Source organism: Silurus aristotelis, assembly GCF_946808225.1.
Source record: "Silurus aristotelis genome assembly, chromosome: 24".
NCBI classification, from domain to species: domain Eukaryota; kingdom Metazoa; phylum Chordata; class Actinopteri; order Siluriformes; family Siluridae; genus Silurus; species Silurus aristotelis.
Window position 1 is genome coordinate 1,153,623 of NC_139597.1, and position 14,292 is coordinate 1,167,914.

The 14,292-nt window shown below is 37.4% G+C and overlaps 1 protein-coding gene and 1 long non-coding RNA gene across 2 annotated transcripts; both read left to right on the forward strand.

Moving 5' to 3' along the window:
* The first annotated feature begins 990 nt into the window (after positions 1-990).
* Positions 991-9,523, forward strand: myf6 (myogenic factor 6). Its single transcript, XM_083529075.1, has 3 exons — positions 991-1,536; positions 7,833-7,917; positions 9,133-9,523. Exons 1-3 carry the CDS (start codon positions 1,045-1,047, stop codon positions 9,228-9,230), a joined length of 675 nt encoding a protein of 224 aa, XP_083385201.1. The 5' UTR covers positions 991-1,044; the 3' UTR covers positions 9,231-9,523.
* Positions 9,524-10,956: 1,433 nt separating this feature from the next.
* Positions 10,957-12,982, forward strand: LOC310719409. Its single transcript, XR_014531476.1, has 2 exons — positions 10,957-11,131; positions 11,250-12,982. It is a non-coding gene; the product is annotated as an uncharacterized lncRNA (long non-coding RNA).
* The last annotated feature ends 1,310 nt before the right edge of the window (positions 12,983-14,292 follow it).

The following is a 14,292-nucleotide window of genomic DNA, read 5'->3' on the forward strand; positions in this document are numbered from 1 at the left end:
ACACACAATGTTTTTCATGTTCCACATAGTCCCACAAATTGTGAGACTGAAATACGAGAACATTTTACTAAAGAAAAAGTAAAACAGAAAAAACTCTGGGTAGACTGACCTCAATTTCAAGTACAATTTAGAATAAAATTGAGAAACTATGTGAATATGAAAACACACACACACACACACACACACACACACACACACACACACACACACACACACACACACACACACACACACACACTTTAGTGAGCAGGCTCTGAGTGAACCTGAACCCTGCTCCCTGTTCACACTCTCCAGTGTGACCCTCAGGGTTAAACTGGCTTCTTTCCCAAATCTACATCATCATTGGTGGAGGATGTTTGGAGGAAGAGTGCTGGGCGTGACGGACACGTCATATATCTCCACACCTGGAATTGTACTCCAAATCAAAGAGCCACATCACGCCTGGGGTTTGAACTCCTGTTGCCTAAAGGTCAGAGGTCAAGTGGCCTTCTGAGTAAAACACTGCTTGGCTCTGGGGATGGTGGGTTGAAGTGGAAATGAGGTTGTTCAACACGTGTGAAATGCTGAGCTTGACTAATGTGAACTCTTTACTTCGGTATGAACGTCTACATCAGACCAATGTGAAAACAAAACCCAGTTTCATGCCGTAGTTTACACACTCACTGTAATCAAACACTCGCTATAACACACTAACACACTCACTATAATCACACACTAACTTACACTAACATTAATCACACACACACACACATGATCCTCAACACACTTTCGTGTTCACAATGTTCAAATCAGGTGTGGAAACGATATTGATATTTACCTGCTATATGTCCAAGTGTGTGTGTTCTGCCTTTTATTAGAGGTGTAAATGTGTATTTTTAAAAGGCCCATTGAAAAAAAAGAAGAAGCCTATGATGTCCTGCGACAGCTAGCATGTGGATAGAGTTTCACGTTCTATATTTACTCCTCCGTGTGTCACTGAGCTATTTAAATGCCAACGCATGCTCTTACACCCAATAAGTTAGGGACATTCGGGCTGAACACACCATGATGGACCTTTTCGAGACCAATACGTACCTGTTTAACGATTTACGTTACCTGGAAGCAGACCATGGCGCTCTGCAACACCTGGACATGCCGGAAGTTTCTCCTCTGTACCAGGAGGACGAAAGTTCTGAGTCTCAGAATCTCCAGGATGACGAAGAGGAACACGTTTTCGTCCCAAAGGCCTTAAAGCCTCACTGTGACGGTCAGTGTTTGATCTGGGCATGTAAGATCTGTAAGAGAAAGTCAGGCCCGACGGACCGGAGGAAAGCAGCAACGCTGCGTGAGAGACGGAGATTGAAAAAAATCAATGAAGCGTTTGAAGCGCTGAAGAGGAAAACCGTCCCCAATCCAAACCAGAGGCTTCCGAAAGTGGAGATTTTACGCAGTGCCATCAGTTACATCGAAAAACTCCAGGATTTGTTGCACCACCTGGACGAGCAGGAAAGACTGTCTGAGGATGGAGGTATTCACCAGAACCCTAGAGAACACAATGTAAGAACCCCATAACTCTCCCTAAAAAACCCTGTTACAAAAATCTCTAACTTTACATTACTATTTTAAATTAACACAATTAATAATATCCACACAATACAGAACTGTCGGCTTTATCATTTATACAGCTGGTTTTTATTCATCAAAAATTCTGTTCAAAATGTACTTGTCACATACACAACCATACACAATCATACAAAACTATACACACAAAATGCACAAACATACACAATTGTACATAATTATACACATGTATACACAACCATACACAACAAATACACAACCATACACAATCATACATAATCATATACATTTACACACAACCATACCCCATACACAATCATACACACTTACACACAACAATACCCCCATACACAATCATACACATTTATACACAACGATACCCACCATACACAAGCATACGCATTAATACACAACCATACCCAATACACAATCATACACATATACACACAACCACAACCCCAATACACAAATAATATACATTTATACACAACCATACCCCCATACACAATCATACACATTTATACACAACGATACCCCCATACACAATCATACACATTTATACACAACCATACCCCATTCACAATCATACACATTTACACACAACCACAACCCCATACACTATTATACACATTTACACACAACCACAACCCCATTCACAATCATACACATTTACACACAACCACAACCCCATACACTATTATACACATTTACACACAACCACAACCCCATTCACAATCATACACATTTACACACAACCATACCCCAATACACAAATCATACACATTTATACACAACCATACCCCATACACAATCATACACATTTATACACAACCATACCCCATACACAATCATACACATTTATACACAACCATACCCCATACACAATCATACACATTTATACACAACCATACCCCATACACAATCATACACATTTACACACAACCACAACCCCATACACTATCATACACATTTATACACAACCATACCCCCATACACAATCATACACATTTACACACAACCACAACCCCATACACAATCATACACATTTAAACACAACCATACCCCCATGAACAATCATACACATTTATACACAACCATACCCCAATACACAAATCATACACATTTATACACAACCATACCCCAATACACAATCATACACATTTATACACAACCATACCCCAATACACAATCATACACATTTATACACAACCACAACCCCATACACTATCATACACATTTATACACAACCATACCCCCATACACAATCATACACATTTACACACAACCACAACCCCATACACAATCATACACATTTAAACACAACCATACCCCCATGAACAATCATACACATTTATACACAACCATACCCCAATACACAAATCATACACATTTATACACAACCATACCCCAATACACAATCATACACATTTATACACAACCATACCCCAATACACAATCATACACATTTATACACAACCACAACCCCATACACAATCATACACATTTATACACAACCATACCCCAATACACAATCATACACATTTATACACAACCATACCCCAATACACAAATCATACACATTTATACACAACCATACCCCATACACAATCATACACATTTATACACAACCATACCCCATACACAATCATACACATTTATACACAACCATACCCCATACACAATCATACACATTTATACACAACCATACCCCATACACAATCATACACATTTATACACAACCATACCCCATACACAATCATACACATTTATACACAACCATACCCCATACACAATCATACACATTTACACACAACCACAACCCCATACACTATCATACACATTTAAACACAACCATACCCCCATGAACAATCATACACATTTATACACAACCATACCCCATACACAATCATACACATTTATACACAACCATACGCCCATGAACAATCATACACATTTATACACAACCACAACCCCATACACAATCATACACATTTATACACAACCATACCCCATACACAATCATACACATTTATACACAACCATACCCCATACACAATCATACACATTTATACACAACCATACCCCATACACAATCATACACATTTATACACAACCATACCCCATACACAATCATACACATTTATACACAACCATACCCCATACACAATCATACACATTTATACACAACCATACCCCATACACAATCATACACATTTACACACAACCACAACCCCATACACTATTATACACATTTACACACAACCACAACCCCATACACTATCATACACATTTAAACACAACCATACCCCCATGAACAATCATACACATTTATACACAACCATACCCCATACACAATCATACACATTTATACACAACCATACCCCCATGAACAATCATACACATTTATACACAACCACAACCCCATACACAATCATACACATTTATACACAACCATACCCCATACACAATCATACACATTTATACACAACCATACCCCATACACAATCATGCACATTTATACACAACCATACCCCATACACAATCATACACATTTATACACAACCATACCCCATACACAATCATACACATTTATACACAACCACAACCCCATACACAATCATACACATTTAAACACAACCATACCCCCATGAACAATCATACACATTTATACACAACCATACCCCATACACAATCATACACATTTATACACAACCATACCCCATACACAATCATACACATTTATACACAACCATACCCCATACACAATCATGCACATTTATACACAACCACAACCCCATACACTATCATACACATTTATACACAACCATACCCCATACACAATCATACACATTTATACACAACCATACCCCATACACAATCATACACATTTACACACAACCACAACCCCATACACTATCATACACATTTAAACACAACCATACCCCCATGAACAATCATACACATTTATACACAACCATACCCCAATACACAAATCATACACATTTATACACAACCATACCCCCATGAACAATCATACACATTTTTACACAACCATACCCCATACACAATCATACACATTTATACACAACCATACCCCATACACAATCATACACATTTATACACAACCATACCCCATACACAATCATACACATTTACACACAACCACAACCCCATACACTATCATACACATTTAAACACAACCATACCCCCATGAACAATCATACACATTTATACACAACCACAACCCCATACACAATCATACACATTTATACACAACCATACCCCATACACAATCATACACATTTATACACAACCATACCCCATACACAATCATACACATTTATACACAACCATACCCCATACACAATCATGCACATTTATACACAACCATACCCCATACACAATCATACACATTTATACACAACCATACCCCATACACAATCATACACATTTATACACAACCACAACCCCATACACAATCATACACATTTAAACACAACAATACCCCCATGAACAATCATACACATTTATACACAACCATACCCCATACACAATCATACACATTTATACACAACCATACCCCATACACAATCATACACATTTATACACAACCATACCCCATACACAATCATGCACATTTATACACAACCACAACCCCATACACAATCATACACATTTATACACAACCATACCCCATTCACAATCATACACATTTACACACAACCACAACCCCATACACTATTATACACATTTACACACAACCACAACCCCATTCACAATCATACACATTTACACACAACCACAACCCCATACACTATTATACACATTTACACACAACCACAACCCCATTCACAATCATACACATTTACACACAACCATACCCCAATACACAAATCATACACATTTATACACAACCATACCCCATACACAATCATACACATTTATACACAACCATACCCCATACACAATCATACACATTTATACACAACCATACCCCATACACAATCATACACATTTATACACAACCATACCCCATACACAATCATACACATTTACACACAACCACAACCCCATACACTATCATACACATTTATACACAACCATACCCCCATACACAATCATACACATTTACACACAACCACAACCCCATACACAATCATACACATTTAAACACAACCATACCCCCATGAACAATCATACACATTTATACACAACCATACCCCATACACAATCATACACATTTATACACAACCATACCCCATACACAATCATACACATTTATACACAACCATACCCCATACACAATCATACACATTTATACACAACCACAACCCCATACACAATCATACACATTTAAACACAACCATACCCCCATGAACAATCATACACATTTATACACAACCATACCCCATACACAATCATACACATTTATACACAACCATACCCCCATGAACAATCATACACATTTATACACAACCACAACCCCATACACAATCATACACATTTATACACAACCATACCCCATACACAATCATACACATTTATACACAACCATACCCCATACACAATCATACACATTTATACACAACCATACCCCATACACAATCATGCACATTTATACACAACCATACCCCATACACAATCATACACATTTATACACAACCATACCCCATACACAATCATACACATTTATACACAACCACAACCCCATACACAATCATACACATTTAAACACAACCATACCCCCATGAACAATCATACACATTTATACACAACCATACCCCATACACAATCATACACATTTATACACAACCATACCCCATACACAATCATACACATTTATACACAACCATACCCCATACACAATCATGCACATTTATACACAACCACAACCCCATACACTATCATACACATTTATACACAACCATACCCCATACACAATCATACACATTTATACACAACCATACCCCATACACAATCATACACATTTACACACAACCACAACCCCATACACTATCATACACATTTAAACACAACCATACCCCCATGAACAATCATACACATTTATACACAACCATACCCCAATACACAAATCATACACATTTATACACAACCATACCCCCATGAACAATCATACACATTTTTACACAACCATACCCCATACACAATCATACACATTTATACACAACCATACCCCATACACAATCATACACATTTATACACAACCATACCCCATACACAATCATACACATTTACACACAACCACAACCCCATACACTATCATACACATTTAAACACAACCATACCCCATACACAATCATACACATTTATACACAACCATACCCCATACACAATCATACACATTTACACACAACCACAACCCCATACACTATCATACACATTTAAACACAACCATACCCCCATGAACAATCATACACATTTATACACAACCATACCTCATACACAATCATGCACATTTATACACAACCATACCTCATACACAATCATGCACATTTATACACAACCATAAATGAACCACAGCATGAATAAAAATAAAATTTCAATAATAATAATAATTATTATAATAACCAGCATTTCTCATCAAATAATAATAAAAGTACTACTTATAAAATAATAATAATAAAGTAATAATAAAAGTACTACTTATAAAATAATATTAATAAGGTAATAATAAAAGTACCTTTATATATATATATATATATATATATATATATATATATATATATATATATATATATATATATACATACATACTGTATATATAAATTATGGAATTCACACATATAGAGTAGCATTTAGAGAAAAATACAAAAGCACAAAATACAAAAAAATACTTTTTTAGTAAAAGTAATTATAAATAAATATTTATAAATGTAATTTTATACATTTATAAATACATTATTAATTGAATAAAGAGAAAAATTGTTAAACAGTTAATAAACTTTCCAAATTTTGCAATAAATAAAATCATAGATGACAATCAAGAGGGTTGTAAGAAATGCTGATCCGGCATGTTAACAAATTAATAACATAGTCATTAAACATTTCATTTATCATTATTTTTATTGTAAAAAAAAAAAAAAATGAAGAAGAAATCTGTTTATTGGTGAAGCATCTCTTAGATCTTAGACATTTATGAAAATATTGAAAAAGTGAAATTATTTGAGCACAGTCATGTTTCAGAATGAATATTACAGCATGATTTCCAGCATGAAATATTATTAGAACTGAAATAATTGTCCTGTGTTTAGGTGTGTAACGGTGAGTATCGATGGAAAAGCACATGGCAGGGAAACTCAGATCATTCCAGTGCAGAATCGTCTCAACAGAGAGAAGGTTAGTGCAATCTGCTTAATTATTCTAAAACTCTACAGAGTTACTGAGCGCTTAAACGCTATTGATTGTAAATATCACGCGTTTTTCAGAACATTCATTATACTGAGCACATTTACTGCATTCCGCTGACGCCTTTATCAAAAGCACCTTACAATTATCTTATTAAAGCACATGAGCAGTTGAGGGTTAGGGGCCTTGCTTAGGGGCCCAGCAGTGGCATCTGTTGGAGCTGGGATGATGTATGGGAATAAGATGACAATGATAGAACAGTATGTTATGACAACGTGATAGAACGATGACCTCTATATAACTGCACCGATTTTAAAAGACATGATGATTTAATGACATTACAGAACGATTCCAGAATGATAAAAAGCAACGGCATATCAAAGTTACAGAACATGATTACATGGTGACATCACATCATAATGACGTATTGGCATTATTGGCAACATTATGATTATTAATGACATCAAAAGATAATGTAACAGTGTGATGACATAATGACATCCCAACATAACGACATATTTAAATGAAATAATAGTGTAACTCCATGATGGCATAATGACATCACAACACGTTGATATAACAACATGACAATCACAACTACATGATAAGACAGTGTGATGACAATGCCCTTACATAATGACATGAAAGCATAACACGTGACATGATGACAAAGCAGCAGGATGACACACTGACAGAGCAGAACATGATGATGCAACAATCTTTCTTTTGGATTTATTTGAATTATTTTACTTTGTTAATTAATTATATAATCCGATTATCGTCCAATCAACCGAAACCTTTTTTTTTTTTTTTTTTTTATCATTTAAATGAACTTGTACTTTACATTTATGCCTTTTTATAATTGTATACACTTTTCTAGTTCTTTTCTAGTAATTCTAGTAATTTTGTCGTTCATCACGTTTCTCTCACTTCTAGATTCCAAATGTGTCAGTGTAAAGGAAAATGAAGGATGTGTAAACAGTTTAGCAGTTTTACACAGTTTTATTTCTGTTTAAACTCGGTTACTGTTCATGTTGAGAGAAAAATGTCATGTAATTCTTCAATTTCAGATTTTAATGATGTTCAACGTTTTAAGCTGAACTTCGTGATCTTCTGCAGTTCCTCCAGATTTGCTTTTTTACATCATTATAAAAACTGACACAAAACCTGAGCTGCTATAATTCTTGTCATTTATCTTCTTTCAAGGATGTGTAACGGAGTCTCTGGCGTCCAGCAGTCTCCGTCGCCTCTCCTCTATCGTGGACAGCATTTCCACCGAGGACACAAAGACGAATGAAGGGTGATGAAGAAATGTTTGGAATGCGTGAAGAAGCTCGGCTCACATTTCCATTTTAACTGTTCAAGCTCGTTGTTCATATATTTATACCAAATCCACTGTGTTCCTGGTGTCTATTCCGTGTATCACAGTGTTTCACGTGATTCCAGTCTTTTCCAGAGATTCCTGATCATTCATCACTCTTTACTTGTACAGACTTTGATATATATTTAATTATATATCTATATTAGTATATATATAAATATATAAGTATTTTAAATATTTTATAATTTTATGAATAAAGTCAAAGATAAACATGTTTTTTTATAGTTTTTATTTTATAGTATTACAGTATTCATTTAAAATGTTATTTAATATATTGAATATATTTAATATGTATTCATCCCCTTGTTTGTTTGAATAGTGGATTGTGATTGGCTGGAAGGTGTTCAGGTGTGAATAATGGATTGTGATTGGCTGGAAGGTGTTCAGGGGTGAATAGTGGATTGTGATTGGCTGGAAGGAGTTCAGGTGTAAATAGTGGATTGTGATTGGCTGGAAGGAGTTCAGGTGTAAATAGTAGATTGTGATTGGCTGGAAGCAGTTCAGGTGTGAATAGTGGATTGTGATTGGCTGAAAGGAGTTCAGGTGTGAATAGTGGATTGTGATTGGCTGGAAGGAGTTCAGGTGTGAATAGTGGATTGTGATTGGCTGGAAGGAGTTCAAGTGTGAATAGTGGATTGTGATTGGATGGAAGGAGTTCAGGTGTGAATAGTGGATTGTGATTGGCTGGAAGGAGTTCAGGTGTGAATAGTGGATTGTGATTGGCTGGAAGGAGTTCAGGTGTGAATAGTGGATTGTGATTGGCTGGAAGGAGTTCAGGTGTGAATAGTGGATTGTGATTGGCTGGAAGGAGTTCAGGTGTGAATAGTGGATTGTGATTGGCTGGAAGAAGTTCAGGTGTGAATAGTGGATTGTGATTGGCTGGAAGGAGTTCAGGTGTGAATAGTGGATTGTGATTGGCTGGAAGGTGTTCAGGTGTGAATAATGGATTGTGATTGGCTGGAAGGTGTTCAGGGGTGAATAGTGGATTGTGATTGGCTGGAAGGAGTTCAGGTGTAAATAGTGGATTGTGATTGGCTGGAAGGAGTTCAGGTGTAAATAGTAGATTGTGATTGGCTGGAAGCAGTTCAGGTGTGAATAGTGGATTGTGATTGGCTGAAAGGAGTTCAGGTGTGAATAGTGGATTGTGATTGGCTGGAAGGAGTTCAGGTGTGAATAGTGGATTGTGATTGGCTGGAAGGAGTTCAAGTGTGAATAGTGGATTGTGATTGGATGGAAGGAGTTCAGGTGTGAATAGTGGATTGTGATTGGCTGGAAGGAGTTCAGGTGTGAATAGTGGATTGTGATTGGCTGGAAGGAGTTCAGGTGTGAATAGTGGATTGTGATTGGCTGGAAGGAGTTCAGGTGTGAATAGTGGATTGTGATTGGCTGGAAGGAGTTCAGGTGTGAATAGTGGATTGTGATTGGCTGGAAGAAGTTCAGGTGTGAATAGTGGATTGTGATTGGCTGGAAGGAGTTCAGGTGTGAATAGTGGATTGTGATTGGCTGGAAGGTGTTCAGGTGTGAATAATGGATTGTGATTGGCTGGAAGGTGTTCAGGGGTGAATAGTGGATTGTGATTGGCTGGAAGGAGTTCAGGTGTAAATAGTGGATTGTGATTGGCTGGAAGGAGTTCAGGTGTAAATAGTAGATTGTGATTGGCTGGAAGCAGTTCAGGTGTGAATAGTGGATTGTGATTGGCTGAAAGGAGTTCAGGTGTGAATAGTGGATTGTGATTGGCTGGAAGGAGTTCAGGTGTGAATAGTGGATTGTGATTGGCTGGAAGGAGTTCAAGTGTGAATAGTGGATTGTGATTGGCTGGAAGGAGTTCAGGTGTGAATAGTGGATTGTGATTGGCTGGAAGGAGTTCAGGTGTGAATAGTGGATTGTGATTGGCTGGAAGGAGTTCAGGTGTGAATAGTGGATTGTGATTGGCTGGAAGGAGTTCAGGTGTGAATAGTGGATTGTGATTGGCTGGAAGAAGTTCAGGTGTGAATAGTGGATTGTGATTGGCTGGAAGGAGTTCAGGTGTGAATAGTGGATTGTGATTGGCTGGAAGGAGTTCAGGTGTGAATAATGGATTGTGATTGGCTGGAAGGTGTTCAGGGGTGAATAGTGGATTGTGATTGGCTGGAAGGAGTTCAGGTGTAAATAGTGGATTGTGATTGGCTGGAAGGAGTTCAGGTGTGAATAGTGGATTGTGATTGGCTGGAAGGAGTTCAGGTGTGAGTTCAGAGCGTTGAACATGCAGGTACTTTGCCTTCGTCAGATGAATCTAAATGAATGCGCTGCTTATAAACACCTGTAACCATAGCAACATCCAGTTCCAGTTCAATCTAGAGTGAGAATGTGCGATTGTACACACTTCTTTCTTCACCCTTCACATCATGCTTTAAAGTGGGGTAACGTTCTTAAAAACGTCTTCAGCAATCCCACCACAAGTGTGTGTGTGTGTGTGTGTGTGTGTGTGTGTGTGTGTGTGTGTGTGTGTGTGTGTGTGTGTGTGTGAAATATTCCTGCCAGCTTCACTGCAGCTGTTGCCCTGATAAATTTAGTCACCAGTTCAGCACATGATCTCAGTGGGAAGTCCATCAGGGGTAAATGCTGTAAAGCTGTGAGTTATTGTAAGTACAGTCTCACTCATCTCCATTCACATGCTTCTGACTTTCTCTTTCGCTCCTGTCTCTGCCCATACCCCCCACCCCCTCTCCTGTCATCTGTCTGTTACCTGGTTGTGTTCCCCTGCTCTGTGTTACTCAGTGATTATATGTATTGTAATTCAATCCAGACTGTTGTTCTAGTTTTGAATTGCTCAAATCGTGGTTCTGGATCGGACAGTTTGTGGTTCTGAATTGGGATTGTTTAGACTGTGGTTCTGGATTGTGTCTGAAGCTGTTGATTATTTCTCTAGAACAGCAGCTCTGACAGTAGCTCATTCACAGGGACGTGGTGACTTCTCATGTGACACATTAACGCCAGAATGTGTTAAGACTGTTCCATATAATGATATCTGTCTATCTCTCACACACACACACACACACACACACACACACACACACACACACACACACACACACACACACACACACGGTTTACGAGTGCATGGAGATCATCTGGCAGGAAACTTGCTCTCTCTCTCTCTCTGACACAAACACATGCTGCTGTCAATCAGTCTGCTGGGCCACGTGACCTGATATGATCTGGTGATGCTGAATGATGAAGTGCAAAAATTCTGTATAAGATAGAAAATGTGTGTGTGTGTGTGTGTGTGTGTGTGTGTGTGTGTGTGTGTGTGTGTGTGTGTGTGTGTGTGTGTGTGTGTGCTACAAGACATGACAGAAGCTGATCTGATGGTTCACATTTTGTCTGTTCAACTAGAATATAAAATCAGCTAAATGAATAAATAAAACAAACGAGATAAGAGAAATAAATAATAATTATAATAAATTTATTATAAATAGAAATAGCACTGAAATTAAGTTTAGAAATGCTGAAAAACGAAATATATAAAAATGCACGTGATGAAATAATGGGGAAAGTGGATGCGAGTGCAGATACTGGTTAATTAGTTCATTTCCTGTCCACAGAGTTAAAATTTGCCTTTGGCTTCATAAATCAATACAAACAAAACCCATCACATATTCTAAAAAAACAACAGAAAAACAGCATAAATCTAAATCACATACACGTTCCTATATGTAATGATGGACTGTAATGAATGGACATTTGGTGTTGAGGATGAGGTTCTATTTTCAGTCTGGTTTAAGTTTCTTCCTTAAACAAGGTTTTCCATCATCACAATCACCACTGGCTCAATCATTAGAGATCAACTAACAATTATAAGGATCAAACATACATTGTTTTACGCAACTTTATACCTGCTATATTTCTGTAAAGCTGCTTCGAGACAATTTTCATTGTTAAACACAATCTACAAATAAAATTAATTGAATTGTCACATTCCTGAATCAGCACGTAATAACCCTCGAGGCTGTTTATGAGGACAGAGAACAGGAAGATCAAGTGATATAAGGTCATTTATAAATATTTACCTTCGACATTCTGTCATTCTACTGAACTCATTATTACTATTACTGCATACTGCCGTCGCCTTATTTTTCTACTGAGAACACACAAGAATCAGAAGATCCACGAGGAACCAGCACCAATGTGAGACAGACTGTGGTGAAGATGAACCTTCAGTACACGTGCTGATCAGGACGACAACTGATGAGTGACATGTGATTCAGATATAGAAGTGCAGTGGCTTGTGGGTAATGTAGTGAAGACTGTGGTCTATAATCCAAAACGTACAGAATTGTTTTATTAATAAATAATCAACAAAATATTAACCTCAAATATTTATCACTTTTCAGTGTTTGCACGTATTTATATTTTTATAAAAAACCAAAACAAACAGGAAACATGCTGTTAGTGACTTTTTAAAAAAGAAAGAAAGGATAAGGAATATTATTCAGAAATACATTTAATAAAAATTTAATGTACAAATTTCTGTGCAATTAATAAAAATATAAAATATATTATTTATATCTAAAAATTTTACTGCTCTGAGCTTCACCGGGAGGATTTCTCAGTGTCTTTGATCTACACACACACACACACACACACACACACCCTCATACACACACACACACACACACACACACACACACACACACACACACACACACACACTCACACACACACACACACACACACACACACACACTCTTTTACACACACACACACACACACACACACACACACACACACACACACACACACACACACACACACACTTACACACACACACACACACACACACACACTTACACACACACACACACACACACACACACACACACACACACACACATACGCACACACTTACACACACATACACACACACACAAACACATGCACACTTGAATGTCTTCTTCAGCTGTGTGAGAGAACTTCTGGAGAGAGAGAGAGAGAGAGAGAGAGAG